Raw genomic sequence first — 21,677 nt, 5'->3', positions numbered from 1 at the left:
AATTACTTTGCCATGCTGCAGAATGTTCAGTTGATCTTGGTGGTAAGTTCATGAGCTTGAACTCTGTTGAATCTCTGTCTGTTCATCGAGAGAGAGATTTTTAGTGCAGGATCCTTTCAACAACCTTGCATCCCCCCATTCACTCCAAGCAAAAAAAGCTGCCAATGAAATTAATCAAGGGAATGGAAAGTAGGGATAGGATGAACAGAATGGCTTATTTTCAATGGTTCTGTGAAGTTTTGGGGCCCAGTACATCTATGAATAAGAAACTTCCCTCTGGTGCTCTTATTTCTTCCCTTTCTCCCATGGTCCACTCTACTTTACCTATTCCATCATTCCCCTCCCTGCTTCTCACTTCATCTCCCTGACTGACCCACCTTCCCCCTCACCTATCACCTGTCAGCTTCTTACTCCTGCCCCTCCCCACACCTTATTCTCATTTTGCCCCCTTCCTTTCCAATCCTGATGAAGGGCCTCTGCCTGAAACGTCTATCATTTATCCCCTCCATAGATGCAGCTTGATCTGCTGAAGTTGTTCGGTAAATTGGAATTTCAAGTTTATATAATAGACAATCAAAGCATCAAATTATCTGTGGGAAGATGAATTTTTGCATTCTCTCCTGTCAGATCTCAGTCAGGTACCCTCTCAGTGAAAGAGGCAAGCTCTTGTTTCTACATGACAATGTTGTTGATGAGAGACAAAGCTAGGATTTAGATGAAGGAGGAACAGAGAGAGAAGAGGGTGCGAAATAATTCAAGAAGAAAATAATGCTGCAATGTTCAGTGCAAATATTGTGGGCTGAAACGCCTGGTTCTGTGAACATGGATACCAGCAGCAGTTGGTCATGGTCCCTTGAATATTTTGGTGAAATCATGGTTGATACCCTCTTGATCTAGAGTCAAACATGGAGAAAGGAGTAATATCCATAATATACTTTGTCCATAAGTGGATATTTCTTGCCTCGCAATTCCCATCCCAACACTGATACAGCTTGGTCAGTGCGCTCTTGATGGTGCTCGGGTAGAATGGGGGCAGGGATCTCAGCTCAATCTCCTCGGGAAGCGGAGACGATGATGTTCTTTGTTGACAAAAGAGGTGGTGTTGATTCACCAGATGAGATCGTCGGTGATGTGTGCCCCAAGAAACTTGGTGCTCCTGATTCCTTCCGCAATTGCTGAGCAGTCGGGAGTGGTGGACCTGCCCCTTCCTCTCAACCATCCACATAATCCAGAGATCGCTACTATTAACGTTGTGCATTTTAATTTCTGACCCAACTCCCTCTACTCAGTCTGCGGATCCTTAGCGTTTGTTCTGCCTCCGTCGTTTGCACCGACATGGACCGAAATCCACATCAACAATTTGCTGAAACCACTCTGGGAATCCCATGACCCCGGCACCCACAGAAACACGTCACACTCGACTCGAGTGATCCGGCTCCTCCTCCCGCTCGCAGTTTCTTCGGCTCCGGTCAGGTCAGCGGCCATGAGCCTGCAGGCACTGCGCTACCGGCGGGGCAGCCTGAGCGTCCTGGACCAGCTGCTGCTACCGCAGCGCAGCGAGTACCGGCCGATCGGCGGTGTCCGCGCCGGCTGGGAGGCCATCCGGGAGATGAGGGTACGGACTCGGGGAGGGCAGGGCAGGGGAGGTACAAGGCGAGGGGAAGAGGGTGCGTGTGTGAGGGGGGAGGTACTGTGTGAGTGGAGGGAGAGGCAGAGGAGGGGGGGAGGAAGGAAGTGGGGAGAGAGAGGGAAGAGTGAAATGGAGAAGAAAGGGGACATGGCGGGAAGGGGAAACTAGAAACTTGGGGTCTCGGAGGTGGAGGAGAGGGCATTAAGAAGAGGGGAAAGCAGCCCTCACAACACGCTGGAGGAACTCAGCAGGTCGGGCAGCGTCCGTGGAAACGATCAGTCAACGTTTCGGGCCGGAACCCTTCATCAGGACTGTAGAGGGAGGGGCCAGAGGCCCTATAAAGAAGGTGGGGGGAGGGTGGGAAGGAGAAGGCTGGTAGGTTCCAGGTGAAAAACCAGTAAGGGGAAAGATAAAGGGGTGGGGGAGGGGAACAGGGAGGGGATAGGCAGGAAAGGTGAAGAAGGAATAGGGGAAAACACAATGGGTAGTAGAAGGAGGTGGAACCATGAGGGAGGTGATAGGCAGCTGGAGGAGGGGGCAGAGTGAAATAGGGATAGAGGAAGGGAGGGGGAGGGAATTACTGGAAGTTGGAGAATTCTATGTTCATACCAAGGGGCTGGAGACTACCTAGACGGTATATGAGATGTTGCTCCTCCAACCTGAGTTTAGCCTCATCATGGCAGTAGAGGAGGCCATGTATGGACATATCTGAATGGGGGTGTGAGGCAGAGTTGAAGTGGGTGGCTACTGGGAGATCCTGTCTGTTTTGGCGGACGGAGTGGAGGTGCTTGACGAAGTGGTCCCCCAATCTGCGTCGGGTTTCACCGATGTAGAGGAGGCCGCACCGGATGCAAAAGATGACCCCAACAGACTCACAAGTGAATATACCTCATATACCATCTAGGTAGTCTCCAGCCCCTTGGTATGAACATGGAATTCTCCAACTTTCAGTAATTCCCTCCCCCTCCCTTCCCCTATCCCTATTTCACTCTGCTCCCTCTCCCAGCTACCTATCACCTCCCTCATGGTTCTGCCTCCTTCTACTATCCATTGTGTTTTCCCCTATTCCTTCTTCACCTTTCCTGCCTATCACCTCCCTGCCTCCCCTCCCCCCCCCTTTATCTTGCCCCTTACTGGTTTTTCACCTGGAACCTACCAGCCTTCTCCTTCCCACCTTCTTTATAGGGCCTCTGCCCCTTCCCTCTACAGTCCTGACAAAGGGTTCCGGCCTGAAACGTTGACTGATCGTTTCCACGGATGCTGCCCGACCTGCTGAGTTCCTCCAGCGTGTTGTGAGTGTTGCTTTGACCCCAGCATCTGCAGAGTATTTTGTGTTTAAGAAGAGGGGAAAGATGGAGAGGAGAACTGGAAGGGGAGAAGTAGGGTGGAAAGGAGGGAAAACGTGGAAGGTTAGAGTAGGAAGGGTAAGGGATAATGTTCTACGAGCTACAGACTGGCTTTCAAAGACTCTTTACAACTCGTTCTCAGTATTTTTTTTGCAGAGTTTGTCTTCTTTTGAACATTGATTGTCAGTCTTTATCTATTTATGTACAGTTCTTCATAAAATTCGGTTGTATTTTTTCTTCCCATAAATTCCTGCAAGAACATATTCTACTTTGAAGTTTGAAAATCTCCCACTCAGTGCTTGCAGTTTTTTGGTGTTGGGGTTTCACATCTTCAGGACACCACTGTGTGATTCATTAGAGAGGGGCCATCTTGTAACCACCGATGACCTTGCTCTCCTAGGCAACTCCCTGTTCACTCCCTCTGTGTTGTACTCTGTGTAACCTTTGAACTCTTTGCAGGTACGGGGTGCTCCAGCAATTGCCATCGTTGGGTGTTTGAGTCTGGCCGTAGAGCTTCATGGGAGAAAGGACCTCGACAAGGAATCCATCGCAACCTTTGCTCTGGAGTCGCTGGACTATCTTGTAACTGCCAGGCCCACGGCTGTCAATATGGCAAGGGCAGCCCAGCACCTAGCTGAATTTATATCACAAGAGGTCAAGCGGACAGACTCCACTCTGGAGAACTTCAAAGAAAAGTGAGCTCCAGCCAGTGGCTAACTCCTCCCTTGTGTGTACTGTAGGCACAACTTCATCGAAGGATTATGGAGATGTCGAGGTTAAATAACTGGATTAGCTACTAAAAGCACTGGAATAGTAACTGTTTTTCTTTTCACAGACACTGCGCAGTAGTGTAGACAACACAGCGCTTTACAGTGCAGGCGATCCGGGTTCGTTCCCCGCCACTGCTTGTAAGGAGTTTGTGCGTTCTCCCCATGACCGCATGGGTTTCCTCTGGGTGCTCCGGTTTCCTCCCACAGCCCATTGTCCTACCTGTTGTTAGGTTAATTGGTCATTGTAAATTGTCCCGTGATTAGGCTAGGATTAAATCGAGTGATTGCTGGGCAGCGTAGCTTGAAGGGCTGGAAGGGCCTTTTCCATACTGTATCTCAATAAATAAATAAAATACATGCCAAATGTTGGAATTCAATTATTATTTCCAGCTGTATCCTTGCCCAAATTCCTGATCTCAGAAATAATCTCTGTAAGACCAATCTAACTGTTCCCTCCAACCTAACCCTTCATTTTTCTATCAATCATGTGCCTATCTAAGAATTTCTTAAGTGTCCCCATTGTATCTGCCTCTACTACTCCTGAAAGCGCATTCAACTCTCTGTCAAAGAATTAACTTCTCACATCCTCCCAATACTTCCCTCCAATCACCTTAAAATTATGCCCCTCGTATTAGCCATTTCCACCCTGGAGAAAAGTCTCTGGTTGTCCACTTGATCTATCCCTTTTATCATCTTGTACACCTCTATCAAGTTGCATGATTTGTCCTTTTTAGCACATTTGTTGTTTGTCAGTCGTTGTTTAGGTTTTCCATAAATTCTGCTGTATTTCTCTGTTTTCCTGTAAATGTTTGCAAGAAAATGAATCTCGATGTATAATGACCTATATGTATTTTGATAATGAATTTACTTTGAATTTTGTGGGCAAAGAGCCTTTTTCTGTGCTGTACTGTTCTATGTTCTGAAGCATCTTTTTTCCAATCAAACAGTCTGATTTGCAGAATCGAGTCCATGATGGAGAAGGACATTCGTGATAACCACAGTATTGGATCCCACGGTGCTGAACACATCTTGTCCAAGGTGGAAACGGACAAGGTGACGATCCTCACGCACTGTAACACCGGCTCCCTGGCAACTGCAGGATATGGCACCGCACTGGGTAGGATCCCATGAAATCACAGCACTGATTGGCTCCTCTGCCATTCGCTCCTCTGATTAACTTCAACTTCACCCCTTACTTTCTCCTTTAATAGATTCAAAGATTCTGCAGATGGTGGAAATCCAGAGAAACAAGTACAAAATGCTAGAAGAACTCAGCAGGTCAGGCAACATCTATGGGGGGGCGGGGGAAGTGAATAAACAATTGATGTTTCTGGAATATTAGCTTTATTAATATTATTAGGGCGAATGTCAGCTTTATTTCAAAGATAAAGATTAGCCTTATTTCTCACATGTACATCAAAACACAGAGTGAAATGGGATGTTTGCATCAACGACCAACAGAATCCAAGGATGTGCTGGGTGAAGCCCATGTGTCACTGTGATTCTGGTGCCAACATAGTATGCCCACGACTTACTAATCCTTTCTTCCGTTCTTTTCAAATCTTTTTATTGTTATATTATACAGGAAAAATAACATGAGTACATAGAAGTAACAACACTTACAATGCCTCAAAAAAAAATTATCTTAAAGATTGAAAAAAAATTTTGTGATATCAAAAAAAAACCTACTAAGCAGAAAAGTGAGAGAAAAAGAAAGAACCCATTAGGTTTACAACCCCGGAGTCAGGCGTCACACAAAAAGCTTCTAAAAATAAACATCAAACAGCCAGCAAGAAAAGAAAATATACTAAAAAAATTTACAGTTAGATCGTGGAAAAATTATATCAATTAACTCAAATGATAATAACGAGCAAATGAGCCCCATCTTTTCTCAAAATCAAATAAAGGTTCCAAGGTTCGACTTCTAATTTTCTCCAAACTAAGACATAACATCACTTGAGAGAAGCATTGTGACAAAGTGGGAGCTGATGTATCCTTCCACTTCAACAAAATGGCCCTCCTAGCTATCAATGTAACAAATCTAATAACATGTTGGTCAGACACAGAAATACCATGAATATTTTGAGGAATTATTCCAAAAAGCACAGTTAATTTATTAGGTTGTAAATTAATTTTAAGTGCTTTAGAAATTGTTGAAAAAACCGACTTCCAGAACTGTTCCAATATAGAACAAGACCAAAACATATGTGTCAGTGTAGCTATCTCAGTTTTACGTCTATCACAATGACTATCAACATTAGAAAAGATTTTAGAAAGCCTCTTTGTCAAATGATAACCATGTACAATTTTAAATTGAATCAATTAATGGCTAGCACAAATTGAAGGAGAGTTAACCAACTTCAATATCCGCATCCAATCCTCCGTCATAAAAGTCAAATTAAGTTCCTTTTCCGAATCCTGTTTAATCTTAGATAAAGGATGCTTATCCCATTGTAATAATAAATTATAAATTCTTCCAGCAGAACCCTTAATCAAAGGATTCATACTCATAATAGTATCTAACAGGTCAGCCTCCAATATGTAAGGAAAATTACTTAAATATTTTTACTAATCCTAATTCAAGCATTTTTGAAATGTGGGAAGAAACTGGAACACCCAGAGGAAACCTATGTGGTCATAGGGAGAACTGTGGAATTGAACCAGGATTCCTGGCAGTGTAATAGCATTGTCATAAAACCATGAGACATAAAGGCATAATTGGGCCGTTGAGTCTGCTCTGCCACTCCATCATGGCTGATTCATTATCCCTCTCAACCCCATTCTTCTGCCTTCTCCCCATAACCATTGACACCCTTACTTATCAAGAAACTTCCAGCCTGCTCTTTAAATATACCCAATGACTTGGCCTCCACGTCTATGGCAATGAATTCTGCAGATTCACCACCACCAGCTAAAGAAGTTCCTCCTCATCTCTGTGCTAAAGGATATCCTTGCATTCTGAGGCGGTGTCCCTGGTCCTAGACTCCTCCACTACTGGAAACATCCACTACACACCTACTCTATTTGGACCTTTCAATAATCAATAGGTTTCAATGAGAGAGCTCCTCTCCCCTCTCATTCTTCTAAGTTCCAGTGAGTACAGGCCTGGAGCCAACAAACATTCCTCATATATTAACCCTTTCATTCCCAAGATCTGTCTGCACTACCGTGTTGCCTCAAACATCTCGACTCGGAACATTATCTGTCCTTTTCCCTCCACAGATGGTACCCAGCCTGCTGAGTTCCTCCAGCATCTCCAAATTCCAGCGTCTGCAGTCTGTCTCTTGTGTCTCCATCTTGGACGTTTTACTGTATCAAGGGTGTATTGTAAATGCAGCTTGTCATCCTCTCTCTTGACAGGTGTGATCAGATCTCTCTGGGCTTTGGGTCACCTGAAACACGTTTATTGCACAGAGACCCGGCCCTACAATCAGGGGGCGAGACTGACTGCGTATGAGCTAACCTACGAAAAGATCCCTGCCACACTCATTGTCGACAGCATGGTTTCCATGGCGATGAAGGAAAAGCACATTTCAGGTAGTTTTCTGATTTGGAATATTTGGTCCAAACCTCGATCCTGATGTGGAGACTGTGGTAGTGGGTGGACCAGTCACTGGCAGTAGAGTTGTGGTCACCCCAGTACAGGAAGGAAGTGGAGACCTTGGAGAGGGTACAGAGTGAGTTCAGCAGGATGGTGCCTGGATTAGAGAGTATATGCTTGTTTTCTCTGGAACATCAGAGGCGGAAGTTTATAAAATTATGAGAGGCATAGATAGACCGTCTTTTGCCCAGCATTAAAATATCTAGTACTAGGGGGCATGCATTTCAGGTGAGCGGGGTAAGTTCAAAGGAGATTTTATACACCCCTCATTTTCCTACACTCCTATGAAATAAGGTCCCAATCTGCTCACCCTCTCACTATAACTTGATCCCTTGAGCCCTGGCAACATCCTTGTAAATCTTTTCTGAACTCTTTCCAATTTAATAGCATTCTTCTGATAATAGGGTGAGCAAAACTGAACTCAATGTTCCAAGTGCAGTCTCACCAATTTCTCATATAGCTGCAATGTAACATTCCAACTCCTGTGGAACCTCCTTCAATTCAACTTCCCAGTCTATTTCCATGGCCAGCTTACTGCCACAATGAGACCACACTCAGGTTGGAGGAGCAACACCTCATATTCCATCTGTTAGCTTCCAATCTGATGATATGACCATTGATTTCTGCCCCCCCCTTCCTTTCCTCTTTCACTCCTTCTCATCTGCCCATTACCTCCCTCTGCCTCTCATCTTCCCTTTTCTTCCTCTGTCCAGTTGCAGAACCTGGGCCTCTGTACCTCCCTCTGCAATTGGATCCTTGACTTCCTAACCAGAAGACCACAATCTGTGCGGATTGGTGACAATATATCCTCCTCGCTGATGATCAACACTGGCGCACGTCGGGTATGTGCTTAGCCCACTGCTCTACTCTCTATGTACCCATGACTGTGTGGGTAAGCATAGCTCAAATACCATCTATAAATTTGTTGATGATACAACCATTGTTAGTAGAATCTCAGGTGGTGACGAGGGGGCGTACAGGAATGAGATATGCCAACTAGTGGAGTGGTGCCGCAGCAACAACCTGGCACTCGACGTCAGTAAGACGAAAGAGCTGATTGTGGACTTCAGGAAGGGTAAGACGAAGGAACACATACCAATCCTCATAGAGGGATCAGAAGAGGAGAGAGTGAGCAGCTTCAAGTTCCTGGGTGTCAAGATCTCTGAGGATCTAACCTGGTCCCAACATATCGATGTAGTTATAAAGAAGGCAAGACAGCGGCTATACTTTATTAGGAGTTTGAAGAGATTTGGCATGTCAACAAATACACTCAAAAACTTCTATAGTTGTTTTATATAGAGAGCATTCTGACAGGCTGCATCACTGTCTGGTATGGAGGGGCTACTGCACAGGACTGAAAGAAGCTGCAGGGGGTTGTAAATCTAGTCAGCTCCATCTTGGGTACTAGACTACAAAGTACCCAGGACATCTTGAGGGAGCGGTGTCTCAGAAAGGCAGCGTCCATTATTAAGGACCTCCAGCACCCAGGACATGCCCTTTTCTCACTGTTACCATCAGGTAGGAGATACAGAAGCCTGAAGGCACATACTCAGCGATTCAGGAACAGCTTCTTCCCCTCTGCCATCCGATTCCTAAATGGACATTGAATCTTTGGACATTATCTCACTATTTTTTAATATACAGTGTTTCTGTTTTTACATTTTTTTTATATCTATTCAATATACGTAATTGATTTACTTGTTTATTTTTTCTCTCTGCTAGATTATGTATTGCATTGAACTGCTGCTGCTAAGTTAACAAATTTCACGTCACATGCTGGTGATAATAAACCTGATTCTGATTCTGATTCCTGTCAGTTTCCTTCCTCGGCCCTTTACCTCTTCCACCTAACCCCTGCACCTCGTCTACCTACCTTCCCCCTTATCTGGTCTCACCTGTCAGCTACCAGCTTGTACTCCCAAATTTTATTCTGGCTTCTGCCCCTTTCCTTTCCAGCATTGATGAAGGGTCTCGTCTTCCTCTCCATAAATGCTGCCTGACCTGTTGAGTTCCTCCAGCATTTTGTGTGTGTTTCCCAGCTCTTATACCCAGTGCCCTGAGCTGTAACAGGCAACGTGCCGAACGCCTCCTTCACCATCTGAGAACTGTGAATAGAACCTGGAATGGCACAGGCCCTTCGGCCCACAATGTGGTGCTGACCTTTTGTTTTTGATTGATTAGCACCGGTGCTACACAAGCAGAACTGATTTTGATCTGCAGTGCGTGGTGTTGGTCATATCAGACCAGGTTGTGGGGGTGGGGTGGTGGTGGTGGTGGGAATGAGAGCAAGCAGACCTAACGTCTTCACATATACCCCCCCCCCCCCCCGGCTCTAGCGGTCGTAGTGGGAGCGGACCGGATCGTGGCCAATGGCGACACGGCCAATAAAATTGGCACCTACCAGCTGGCTATCGCAGCCCACCATCACCACATCCCCTTCTACGTGGCAGCTCCCAGTTCATCATGCGACCTCAGCCTGGAGAGGGGTGATCAGATCACGGTGGAGGAACGGCCTGCGGAGGAGCTCACGGATGTTAACGGAGTCCGCATTGCGGCACCAGGTGAGGGGCCACTGTTCAATGTGAGGGTGGTTCTGGCGGGTGATTCTTATTGGTCCCTTCCACGTCTTGAGCTGCTGCCCCTCGCTCCCTCCTGTTTAATTTTACAGCTGTCCAAGCTTTACTCTGCTTCAGTAAAGCAGCCAGAATATTCAAAGATCCCAGCCACCCCAGACATTCTCTCCCCCCCCGCCCCGCCCCATTGGGCAGAAGATATAGAAGCCAAAAGGCACATAATATAAGACTCAAGGACAACTTCTATCCTGCTGTTTTAGGAATATTGAACAACCCCCTTGTGTTATAGCATGGACTCTTGACCTTACAATTTATCTCGTTATGACCTTCTGCCTTTTTCTCATGCCTGCACTGCACTTTCCCTGAAACTTTTAACACTTCATTCTGGGTTCTGTTATTGTTTCCCGTGCCTGTGTCAAGTGTCCGGACCTGCTCCCAGCACATCGCTGTTAATGCAAATGATGTGTCATTCTATATTTTCATATACATGTGACTGATAAATCTAATCTTGAAAACTTTTTCTACCACCTATGTAATGGGGAGTCTAGGATCAGAGGGCACAGTCTCAGAATGCAAGGACTGCCCTTTAGGACAGAGATGAGGAGGAATTTCTTTAGCCAGAGGGTGGTGAATTTGTGGAATTCATTGCCACAGACGGCTGTGGAGGCCAAGTCATTGAGTATACTTAAAGTGGAGTTTGATCGGTTCTCAATTAGTAAGGTGTCAAAGGTCACAGGGAGAAGGCAGGAGAATGGGGAGGAGAGGGGTAATAAATCAGCCTCGATGGAATGGTGGAGCAGACCTGTCATAATTCTGCTCCTATGTCTGATGCTCTTGTGAATTGATCTGTATGAACAGTGTACAAGACAAGCTTTTCACAGTCCCTCGCTATCTGTGACGATAGTAAACCAATTCCAGTCCAGAGGGAGTGACACACCATTAGTGGTTGCTCTGTCGTATCGGAAAGGAGCTCAGGAACAGCTTGTTAATAACTGGTTTATTGTTACCATCTGTGTAAAGATGTGGTGAAAAGCATGTGATCCAGATAGATTATTCCATACATGGGTGTATATGTTCTTTATTTATTCATTACGGGATGTGGGCGTCACCAGCTAAACCAGCATTTATTGCCCATCCCTAGTTGCCATTGAGAAGGTGGTGATGAGCTGCCTTCTTGAACTGCTGCAGTACAAAAGGAAAGTTATGAGAGGTGTACACGAGGTGGACAGTAATAATCTTTTCTGGAGAGATGAAAACTTGATTTATGCCAAGAGGGGAAAGATTTAATAGGGACCAAAGGGTCAACATTTTTGTACAGGGGGTGGTGAGTTTATGGAATGAGCTGCTAGAGGAAGTGTAAAGTCAGGTGCAATAGTATCTCTTGAGAAACAATTGGATAGATATTTGGCAGGATGGAATTTGGAGGGGTATGAGCTGAACACAAGAAATTGGGACAGCGTGGGCGCTGTGGTGGGTATGGTCTGGTTTTGCCAAAGGGCCTGTATCTGTTGTAGAGCTTTATGACTATCAGAGCATGCAGAATATAGTGTTACTGTTTCAGAGAGTGCATTGCAGGTAGACAAATTGCAAGGGCCACGATGAGGTAGATTGAGGAACTGACTGAGACAAGAACAATGTTTAAAACACACTTGGAAAGGTACACGAACAGGATCATGGGCCAAACACAGGCAAGTGAGACTGGTTTAGTTCGGCATCTAGGTTGGCATGGGCCAGATGGGCTGAAGATGCTATTTTTTTTTTGTGTTGTATGACTCTTCCATTACAACCACTTGGGAACTTAAAGAGATTAGCTTTATTTGTAACGTTTGTGTCTAATCAAATTAATGAGGGTTGTACTGGGGGGCAGCCCACAAGTGTTACCACACTTCCGGCGCCAACGTAGCACGCCCACAACTTCCTGACCCTAACCATACATCTTTGGAATGTGTGAGAAAGTAGTGGAGAATGTACAAGCTCCTTACAGTCAGTAGTAGGAATTGATCCCTAATCTTACTGGCTGTTGTAAAGCTTTACGCTAGTGGCTACGCCACTGCGCTGCCCCGGAAATGGGAAGATCAACTGGGGGAAGGTAGAGGCTGTACCAGTAGTAGGAGTAGCGCGATCACTCGATATGAGTATGATGTTCTCCTCAGGGACTGGCTATTGGTGAGTCCTCGGTGGCTATAGTGGGTTGATCCATGATCCATAGATTACAACAGGAAGTAGAAAAGGCGTGTCAAAAGGGCAATGTTATGGTAGTCATGGAGATTTAAACGTGCAGGTCGCTTGGGAAAATCATGTGGGTAATGGATCTCAAGAGAGTGAGTTTGTTGAATGCCAAAGAGATGGCTTTTTGGAGCAGTTTGTCGTTGAACCTACTAGGGGATCAACTATACTGGATTGGGAGTTATGTAATGAACTGGAGGCGATTAGGGAGCTTAAGATAAAAGAACCCTTGGGAACCAGTGATCACAATATGATTGAATTCAACTGGAAATCTGATAGGGAGAAAGTAAAGTTTGATGTAGCAGTATTTCAGTGGAGTAAGGAAAATTAGTGGTATGAGAGAGGAGTTGGCCAAAGTACACTGTAAGGAGCTGCTGGCAGGGATGTCAGCAGAGCATCAATGGCATGTGTTTCTGGGAAAAATGAGGAAGGTGCAGTACATGTGTATTCTAAAAATGAAGAAATACTCAAATGGTAAAATAGTAAAACCATGGCTGACAAGGGAAGTCAAAGCTTTTGTAAAAGCAAAAGAAAGGGCATACAACAAAGCAAAAATTAGTGGGAAGATAGAGGACTGGGAGGTTTTTAAAAACTCGGAGAGAGCAATTAAAAATTCATTAGAAGGGAAAAGATGAAATATGAAAGCAAGCTAGCAAATCATATCAAAGTGGATAGTAAAAGTTTTTTTCAAGTATGTTAAAAATAAAAGAGAAATTAGACTGGATATAGGACCACTAGAAAATGAGGCAGGAGAAATAGTAAAGGGGGACAAAGAGATGGCTGATGAACTAAATGAGTATTTAGCGTCAGTCTTCACTGTGGAAGACACTAGCAGTATGCCTGATGTTGTAGTGTGTGAAGGAAGAGAACTGGGTGCAGTTACTGTTACAAGACAGAAGGTGCTCAAAAAGCTGAAAGTCCTAAAGGTACATAAATCACCTGGACTAGATGAACTGCACCCTAGGGTTCTGAAAGAGGCAGTGTTAGAGATTGTGGTGGCATTAGAAACCATCTTTCAAAAATCATTGGACTCTGGCATGGTGCCAAAGGACTGGAAAATTGCAAATGTTACTCCACTCTTTAAGAAAAGAGGAAGGCAGCAGAAAGGAAATTATAGACCAGTTAGCCTGACCTCTGGTTTGGAAGATGTTAGAGTAAATTGTTAAGGATGACGTGATGGAGTACTTGGTGACACAGGACAAGATAGGACAAAGTCAGCATGGTTTCCTTCAAGGAAAATCCTGCCTGACGAACCTGCTGGAATTCTTTGAGGAGATTACAAGTAGGATAGATAAAGGGGATGTAGTGGATGTTGTATATTTGGACTTTTAGAAGGCCTTTGACAAGATCCAACACATGAGGCTGTTTACCAAGTTAACAGCCCATGGTACAGGTTTCCCCCGCCATCCGAAGGTAGAGCGTTCCTATGAAACGGTTCGTAAGCCAAAATGTCGTAAAGCGAAGAAGCAATTACCATTTACTTATATGGGAAAATTTTGTGAGCGTTCGCAGACCCAAAAATAACCTACCAAATCATGCCAAATAACACATAAAACCTAAAATAACAGTAACATATAGTAAAAGCAGGAAGGATATGATAAATACACAGCCTATATAAAGTAGAAATACTTCTCTACAACGATTGCCTGCACAGATCTCCGTAGAGAAAACCTCACGCAAGCGCTCTTGGCAGAAAATCTCACGCAAGCGCTGTTGGCAAAAACACGGCGCAAGCGCTCTCCAGTAATCTTTAAACTGTGAAGCTGCCAAATCTACCAAATAACATGTAAAAATACACAGCCTATATAAAGTAGAAATAATGTATGTACGGTGTAGTATCACTTACCGGAATTGGGAAAACAGCGCCAAGCACACTGATGATGGTATGTTAGACTGAGTCAGCTCAGGCTGGGTGGTGCAGTGGCCCCCACCCTCCAGGCCGCTGACCCGATACATTGCCACAAAGAACGCAGCGGTAGCCGGGAGGCACCCAGCACATCTTTAAGAAAAAAGCCGAAATAAACAGGCTAATTAATTAGGTGCTGCCCAGCACGTAAATGTCGGTGCAGATCAGAGGCGATTGCCGATTGCATCGTCATCTGCTGTGGCTGATGTGGAAGGCTTGCTTGACTGCTGAGCCTCGCGCATTTTTCTATCATACAGTTGTTTGTAAGCACTCAAACCATCCTGCAAATATTCCCTAAACCTACGTACCCTTTCAAAATTAAAGTCGTACTTTATCATTGCAGTGAAAATCTCACGCAGTTGCTTCACTTTCTGCATTCAGTTGCATTCGGTTTCGATTGTTACCCTTTCCTCTTCCAATTGCATCAGCTCTTCATCTATCAGTTCTTGGTCATGGGATGCCAAACCTCTTCAACATCATCTTCGTCAACTTCCACAAGCCAAACTCACTTTGTCCTTACTTCGTTCACCACGATCGAAACGCTTAACTATGTCTAGTTTTACGCTAAGTGTAACACCCTTTCAGGCTTTTCCGACACCTTAGAACTCATCTTGCTAACGGCTGCTCAATGCAACGTGTTAAAGCAATGCCTTTTATTGCGCACTGATTTTATCGCGAGCTGCCTTTCTTCGTAACAGTGAAAACACCTTCTGAAAGCAAAAACAGGGTACTAATATAGGTCTTTCGTAACAGTGAGGTTTCGTAAAGCGAACATTCGAAAAGCGGAGGACAGCTGTATTCCAGGAACGTTACTAACATGGTTAGAGTATTGGCTGATTGGTAGGAGGCAGTGAGTGGGAATAAAAGGATCCTTTTCTGGTTGGCTGCCAGTGACTAGTGGTGTTCATCAGCCTGGTATTGGGACCTGTTCTTTTTATGCTGTATATAAATGATTTAGATGATGGAATAGATGGTTTTGTTGCCAGGTTTGCAGATGATACGAAGATTGGTGGAGGGCAGATAGTGTTGAGGAAAGAGGTAGGATGTAGAAAGACTTAGATAGATTAGGCAGATGGGCAAGAAAGTTGCAAATGAAATACAAAGTACAATGTTGGAAAATGCATGGTCGTGCACTTTGGTAGTAGAAATAAATGTGCAAACTATTTTCCAAACTGGGAGAAAATCCAAAAATCTGAGATACAAAGGGACGTGGGAGTTCTTGGGCAGAACACCCTAAAGGTTAACCTGAGGAAGGCAAATACCATGTTAGCATTCATTTCAAGAGGTCTAGAATACAAGAGCAAGGATGTGATGCTGAAGCTTTATAAGGCACTGGTGAGGCCTCACCTTGAACATTGTGAACAGTTTTGGGCCCCTCATCTTAGAAAAGATGTCCCAGCATTGGAGAGGGTCCAGAGGAGGTTCACAAGGATGATTTCAGGAATGAAAGGGTTATCAGACGAGGAACGTTTGATGGCTCTGGGTCTGTACTCGCTGGAATTCAGAAGGATGAGGGGTGATTTCAATGAAACATTTAAAATGTTGAAAGACCTAGACAGAGTAGATGTGGAAAGGATGTTTCCCATGGTGGGAGAGTGTAGGACAAGAGGGCACAGCCTCGGGATAGAGGGGCACCCTTTCAAAACAGATGCAGAGAAATTTCTTTGGCCGAATGGTGGTGTATTTGTGGAATTTGTTGCCATATGCAGCTGTGGAGGCCCGGTCGTTGGATGTATTTAAGGCAGAGATGGATAGGTTCTTGATTGGACATGGTATCACATCACAGGGAGAAGAAAAAAGGATCAGCCATGATTGAATGGTAGAGCAGACTCACTGGGCCAGATGGCCTAATTCTGTTCCTAAGTCTTAAGGTCTTATATCATCATGGGATTTATTCTGGGATATTAGGATAGATTGTTTCAATGGAAAATGCCTGTGCGTGACTTTGTTTAATGTGGGAGACTGATGCATGGGCAACCACCACACAATCCTTGATAGATTGGGGTCAGGGTCCAGTGGATGGAATGCAAGTCGACTGGGGCCCCTTCACTACTGCAGCCTTCCTCCACGTTCACTGCCACTGTGATGTGGCATCATCTTCTGCCAGAGGATGTATAAACTTCTATCTGAAAAGGAGGTTTGGTGTTGTTCTCTCTCTGCAGGGATCAGGGTCTGGAATCCAGCGTTTGACATCACTCCCCATAGTCTGATCACAGGGATCATCACAGAGTTTGGGGTTCACACCCCTCAGGATCTGCGAAAGGCACTGGCTGAGAGGACACCTCAGGTCTCCTGAACATCCGAATGACTCTTTCCTGTGCTATCCATTGGCTTAGGAGTCCATTCGTGCTGTTCAGGTTTCCTGAATGTGAGTATGGCAGCGGCTCCTCTTTCTGGCTGGTTTTCTAATGGGAATGTATGTCAGAAGAAATAAAATCTTGATGGGGTCTGTTGAGCTTGTCCTTCATTCAGTACAATCACAGCCATTTATCTGTCTTCTTTGGTTAGTACGGAAACAGGCCGTTCGGCCCAACTCATCCATGCCAACTGTGTCCAGGGATTTAATCCCATCTGCTTGCATTTGGCCCATACCCTCCAAACATCTCCTATCCATGTACTGTCTAGATGGCTTTTCAAAGTTACTGATTGCCCACCTCAACTACTATTTCTGGTAGTTCATTCCAAATACACCACCATTTGTATGAAGAAGCTGCCCCTGATGTCCCTTTTAAATCTGATCTTAACCATGCCCTTTGTTTTTAGCATCCCCTCGCTGGTAAAAAAAACTTTCACATTGTCAATGACCCTCATAATATGATATACCTCTATCAGGTCACCTTCCAATCTTTTGTGTTACAAGGAATAAAGTTCTAGTCTACACAACCGCTCCTTGTAACTCAGGCCCCCAGGTCCAGATAACATCCTGGTCAATCTTTTCTATATAACAATTACAGCACAGAAACAGGCCATCTCGGCCCTCCTAGTCCGTGCCAAACTCTTACTCTCACCTAGTCTCACCGACCTGCACTCAGCCCATAACCCTCCATTCCTTTCCTGTCCATATAGCTATCCAATTTAACTTTAAATGAGAACATCAAACCTGCCTCAACCACTTCTGCTGGAAGCTCATTCCACACAGCTACCACTCTCTGAGTAAAGTTCCCCCTCATGTTACCCCTAAACTTTTGCCCTTTAACTCTCAACTCATATCCTCTTGTTTGAATCTCCCCCACTCTCAATGGAAAAAGCCTATCCACGTCAACTCTATCTATCCCTCTCATAATTTTAAATACCTCTATCAAGTCCCCCCTCAACCTTCTACGTTCCAAAGAATTGTAACGCTCAGTTATATTGGCTCGTATATATCTGGGGGAAATCCTACCCAGCACCTGCCTCAACGCTTCCCACGGAGTCGGTTGCCGCACGAATCAATCCCAAACATCAATCATCAGCCAGCACACCCAGTACGTTTTACCAAGTACACTTTATAGATATTACTAATTCTATGACACTAATATAAATTCGATACAGAAAAGGAAGTAATGAGAAAAAGGCGTCAAGACTTATCAAAGTCCAAGTTCTTCGCGCGCAACCGTTGGAGCTCAATCGATTTTTGATGACCACCCGGATCCTGTCGACTCACAGCTCGGGACCACTCGGAGTGATCGACCGGAGCCTCTCCGCATGTCCGCCGTCCTCCCCGTCTCTCCTCCGACTCCCCGTCTCTCCTCCGACTCCCCGTCTCGCCGCCGTCCTCCCCGTCTCTCCTCCGACTCCCCGTCTCTCCACCGTCCTCCCGGTCTTTCCTCCGACTCCCCGTCTCTCCGCCGTCCTCCCGGTCTCTCCTCCGACTCCCCGTCTCTCCACCGTCCTCCCCGTCTCTCCACCGTCCTCCCCGTCTCTCCTCCGTCCTCCCCGTCTCTCCCCCGACTCCCCGTCTCTCCCCTGTCCTCCCCGTCTCTCCTCCGACTCCCCGCCAAAAACCCCGTCCGCCGTCCTCCCCGTCTCTTCTCTGACTCCCCGTCCGCCGTCCTCCCCGTCTCTCCTCCAACTCCCCGCCAAAAACCCCGTCCACCGTCCTCCCCGTCTCTCCACCCTCCCCGTCCACCGTCCTCCCCGTCTCTCCTCTGACTCCCCGCAAAAACCCGTCCACCGTCCTCCTCGTCTCTCCACCGTCCTCCTCATCTCTCCTCCGACTCCCCACCAAAAACCCCGTTCCCAGTCATATGATACAGCATTATCACCCCAAGAAATGATAACATGACCACCCACTGGCTAATAGCACCCTGTTATCTGTATTAACCCAAGCAAGTGTCTAGTTAGAGACGTTCTCAGCATTTAAAATAACAAAGAAGCATTCCCCAGTATAACATAACAAAGAAGCCATTTTAAATTTAACATACGAAAAAGAAAAACCCCGTACACTCTCCCCCCACCAAATAAAAGTCATGCCCTCATGACGTTAACATAGTTCACCGGTGTTCCTTGTAAAACTCAAAACCCAACCCAGGTGCATAAAGCAGTGACATAACTTCCCAGGGCAGCAGAGATCACACCCTATTCTCCCGGCACTGTATAAGTCGACCTCTCCGCGGGGTGCCTACTCCTCTTAATCCTCTGTACTTCCTCTGCTGACTCTTCCTGTTCAGACGCCCCAGATGACACCCCGGGCCTACCTGTCGGACCCTCACCCTCACGGGGACCCCTCGGCACCTGTGAGCCCTCTGCGTCAGGTTCTGGCTCCACCCTCTCCCCCCCCCCAATCCCGGCTGTAATACAGGCGGCTCTGCAACACCCTCCCTCGTTTCCCCTAACTCAGTGAGGGAAGGGCCAGGAGCCTCTTCTCCCGGCACCAGGGAATCAGCGAACGGAAACAGGTACCACACTTCGAATCATCGTCTTCCCATGACGTATCCCCTTCCGAGGTGGGGAGCGGCCCCGTCTCCTTCGCAGCGGGCTCTGCCCTCGCAGAGTCCTCGTACTAGCCATAAACGCCCATTCGGGCTCTGGGTCTACCTTCACCTCTCGACCCAGTGGCAACAGGTGGTTCCCATGGAGTACCTTGACAGGCCTCTTCCCGTCCTCGGGTCTCACCCGGTAAACAGGGAGATTCGGCATCTTCCCAACGGTCCGCCAACTTGTGCTTACCCGGTAGTCCTAAATTCCGGTTAAGGACTCGGTCTCCCGGCAATAGCTGGACAAACTTTACTTTCTGATCATATCTCCTCTTATTCTGCTAATTCTGCTTGGTGGCTGCCGCCTCAGCCAACTCGTACGCCCTTTTCAACTCTCTCCTCATATCGGGTAATTCAGACATGGCTTCGAAGGTATTTCACCTGCTTCAGTCCCAAAACACAGATCAATGGGCAACACACATAGAAGTTGCTGGTGAACGCAGCAGGCCAGGCAGCATCTGTAGGAAGAGGTGCAGTCGCCGTTTCAGGCCGAGACCCTTCGTCAGGACTAACTGAAGGAAGAGTGAGTAAGGGATTTGAAAGTTGGAGGGGGAGGGGGAGATCCAAAATGATAGGAGAAGACAGGAGGGGGAGGGATGGAGCCAAGAGCTGGACAGGTGATAGGCAAAAGGGATGTGAGAGGATCATGGGACAGGAGGTCCGGGAAGAAAGACAAGGGGGGGGGGACAGGACCCAGAGGACGGGCAAGAGATATATTCAGAGGGACAGAGGGAGAAAAAGGAGAGTGAGAGAAAGAATGTGTGCATAAAAATAAGTAACAGATGGGGTACAAGGGGGAGGTGGGGCCTTAGCGGAAGTTAGAGAAGTCAATGTTCATGCCATCAGGTTGGAGGCTACCCAGACGGAATATAAGATGTTGTTCCTCTAACCTGAGTGTGGCTTCATCTTTACAGTAGAGGAGGCCGTGAATAGACATGTCAGAATGGGAATGGGATGTGGAATTAAAATGTGTGGCCACTGGGAGATCCTGCTTTCTCTGGCGGACAGAGCGTAGATGTTCAGCAAAGCAGTCTCCCAGTCTGCGTCGGGTCTCGCCAATATATAAAAGGCCACATCGGGAGCACCGGACGCAGTATATCACCCCAGTCGACTCACAGGTGAAGTGTTGCCTCACCTGAAAGGATTGTTTGGGGCCCTGAATGGTGGTAAGGGAGGAAGTGTAAGGGCATGTGTAGCACTTGTTCCGCTTACACGGATAAGTGCCAGGAGGGAGATCAGTGGGGAGGGATGGGGGGGACGAATGGACAAGGGAGTTGTGTAGGGAGCGATCCCTGCGGAATGCAGAGAGAGGGGGGGAGGGAAAGATGTGCTTAGTGGTGGGATCCCGTTGGAGGTGGCGGAAGTTACGGAGAATAATATGTTGGACCCGGAGGCTGGTGGGGTGGTAGGTGAGGACCAGGGGAACCCTATTCCTAGTGGGGTGGCGGGAGGATGGAGTGAGAGCAGATGTACGTGAAATGGGGGAGATGCGTTTAAGAGCAGAGTTGATAGTGGAGGAAGGGAAGCCCCTTTCTTTAAAAAAGGAAGACATCTCCCTCGTCCTAGAATGAAAAGCCTCATCCTGAGAGCAGATGCGGCGGAGACGGAGGAATTGCGAGAAGGGGATGGTGTTTTTGCAAGAGACAGGGTGAGAAGAGGAATAGTCCAGATAGCTGTTTGAGTCAGTAGGCTTATAGTAGACATCAGTGGATAAGCTGTCTCCAGAGACGGAGACAGAAAGATCTAGAAAGGGGAGGGAGGTGTCGGAAATGGACCAGGTAAACTTGAGGGCAGGGTGAAAGTTGGAGGCAAAGTTAATAAAGTCAACGAGTTCTGCATGCGTGCAGGAAGCAGCGAAGGAAAAGTGGGGGACAGATACCAGAATAGGCACGGAACATAGATTGTTCCACAAACCCAACAAAAAGGCAGGCATAGCTAGGACCCATACGGGTGCCCACAGCTACACCTTTAGTTTGGAGGAAGTGGGAGGAGCCAAAGGAGAAATTATTCAGAGTAAGGACTAATTCCACTAGACGGAGCAGAGTGGTGGTAGAGGGGAACTGATTAGGTCTGGAATTCAAAAAGAAGCGTAGAGCTTTGAGACCATCCTGATGGGGGATGGAAGTATATAAGGACTGGACATCCATGGTTAAAATAAAGCGTTGGGGGCCAGGGAACTTAAAATCATCGAAAAGTTTAAGAGCGTGAGAAGTGTCACGAACATCGGTCGGAAGGGATTGAACAAGGGGTGATAAAACCGTGTCGAGGTATGCAGAAACGAGTTCGGTGGGGCAGGAGCAAGCTGAGACAGTAGGTCGGCCAGGACAGGCAGGTCTGTGGATCTTGGGTAGGAGGTAGAAACGGGAAGTGCGGGGTGTGGGAACTATAAGGTTGGTAGCAGTGGATGGGAGATCCCCTGAGCGGATAAAGTTGGTGATGGTGTGGGAGACAATGGCCTGGTAATCCTTCGTGGGGTCACGATCGAGGGGTAAATAAGAGGTATCCACGAGTTGTCGCTGTGCCTCGGCAAGGTAGAGGTCAGTACGCCAGACTACAACAGCACCCGCCTTATCGGCGGGTTTAATAATAAGGTTAGGATTAGTGCGGAGGGAGTGGAGAGCAGAGCGTTCGGAAGGAGTGAGGTTGGAATGGGAACAAGGTGCGGTGAAG

The 21,677-nt window shown here is 46.6% G+C and overlaps 1 protein-coding gene across 1 annotated transcript; it reads left to right on the top strand.

Moving 5' to 3' along the window:
* The first annotated feature begins 1,443 nt into the window (after positions 1-1,443).
* On the top strand, positions 1,444-16,505 carry mri1 (methylthioribose-1-phosphate isomerase 1). The gene is made up of 6 exons (XM_072248486.1): positions 1,444-1,615; positions 3,436-3,671; positions 4,694-4,863; positions 7,107-7,283; positions 9,684-9,908; positions 16,215-16,505. Exons 1-6 carry the CDS (start codon positions 1,484-1,486, stop codon positions 16,346-16,348), a joined length of 1,074 nt encoding a protein of 357 aa, XP_072104587.1. The 5' UTR covers positions 1,444-1,483; the 3' UTR covers positions 16,349-16,505.
* Positions 16,506-21,677: the final 5,172 nt, after the last annotated feature.

This window comes from Mobula birostris, chromosome 32 (genome assembly GCF_030028105.1).
Source record: "Mobula birostris isolate sMobBir1 chromosome 32, sMobBir1.hap1, whole genome shotgun sequence".
Classification (NCBI taxonomy): Eukaryota; Metazoa; Chordata; class Chondrichthyes; order Myliobatiformes; family Myliobatidae; genus Mobula; species Mobula birostris.
The sequence above is the reverse complement of the archived record's forward strand: the minus strand, read 5'-3'. Positions and strand labels throughout refer to the sequence as shown.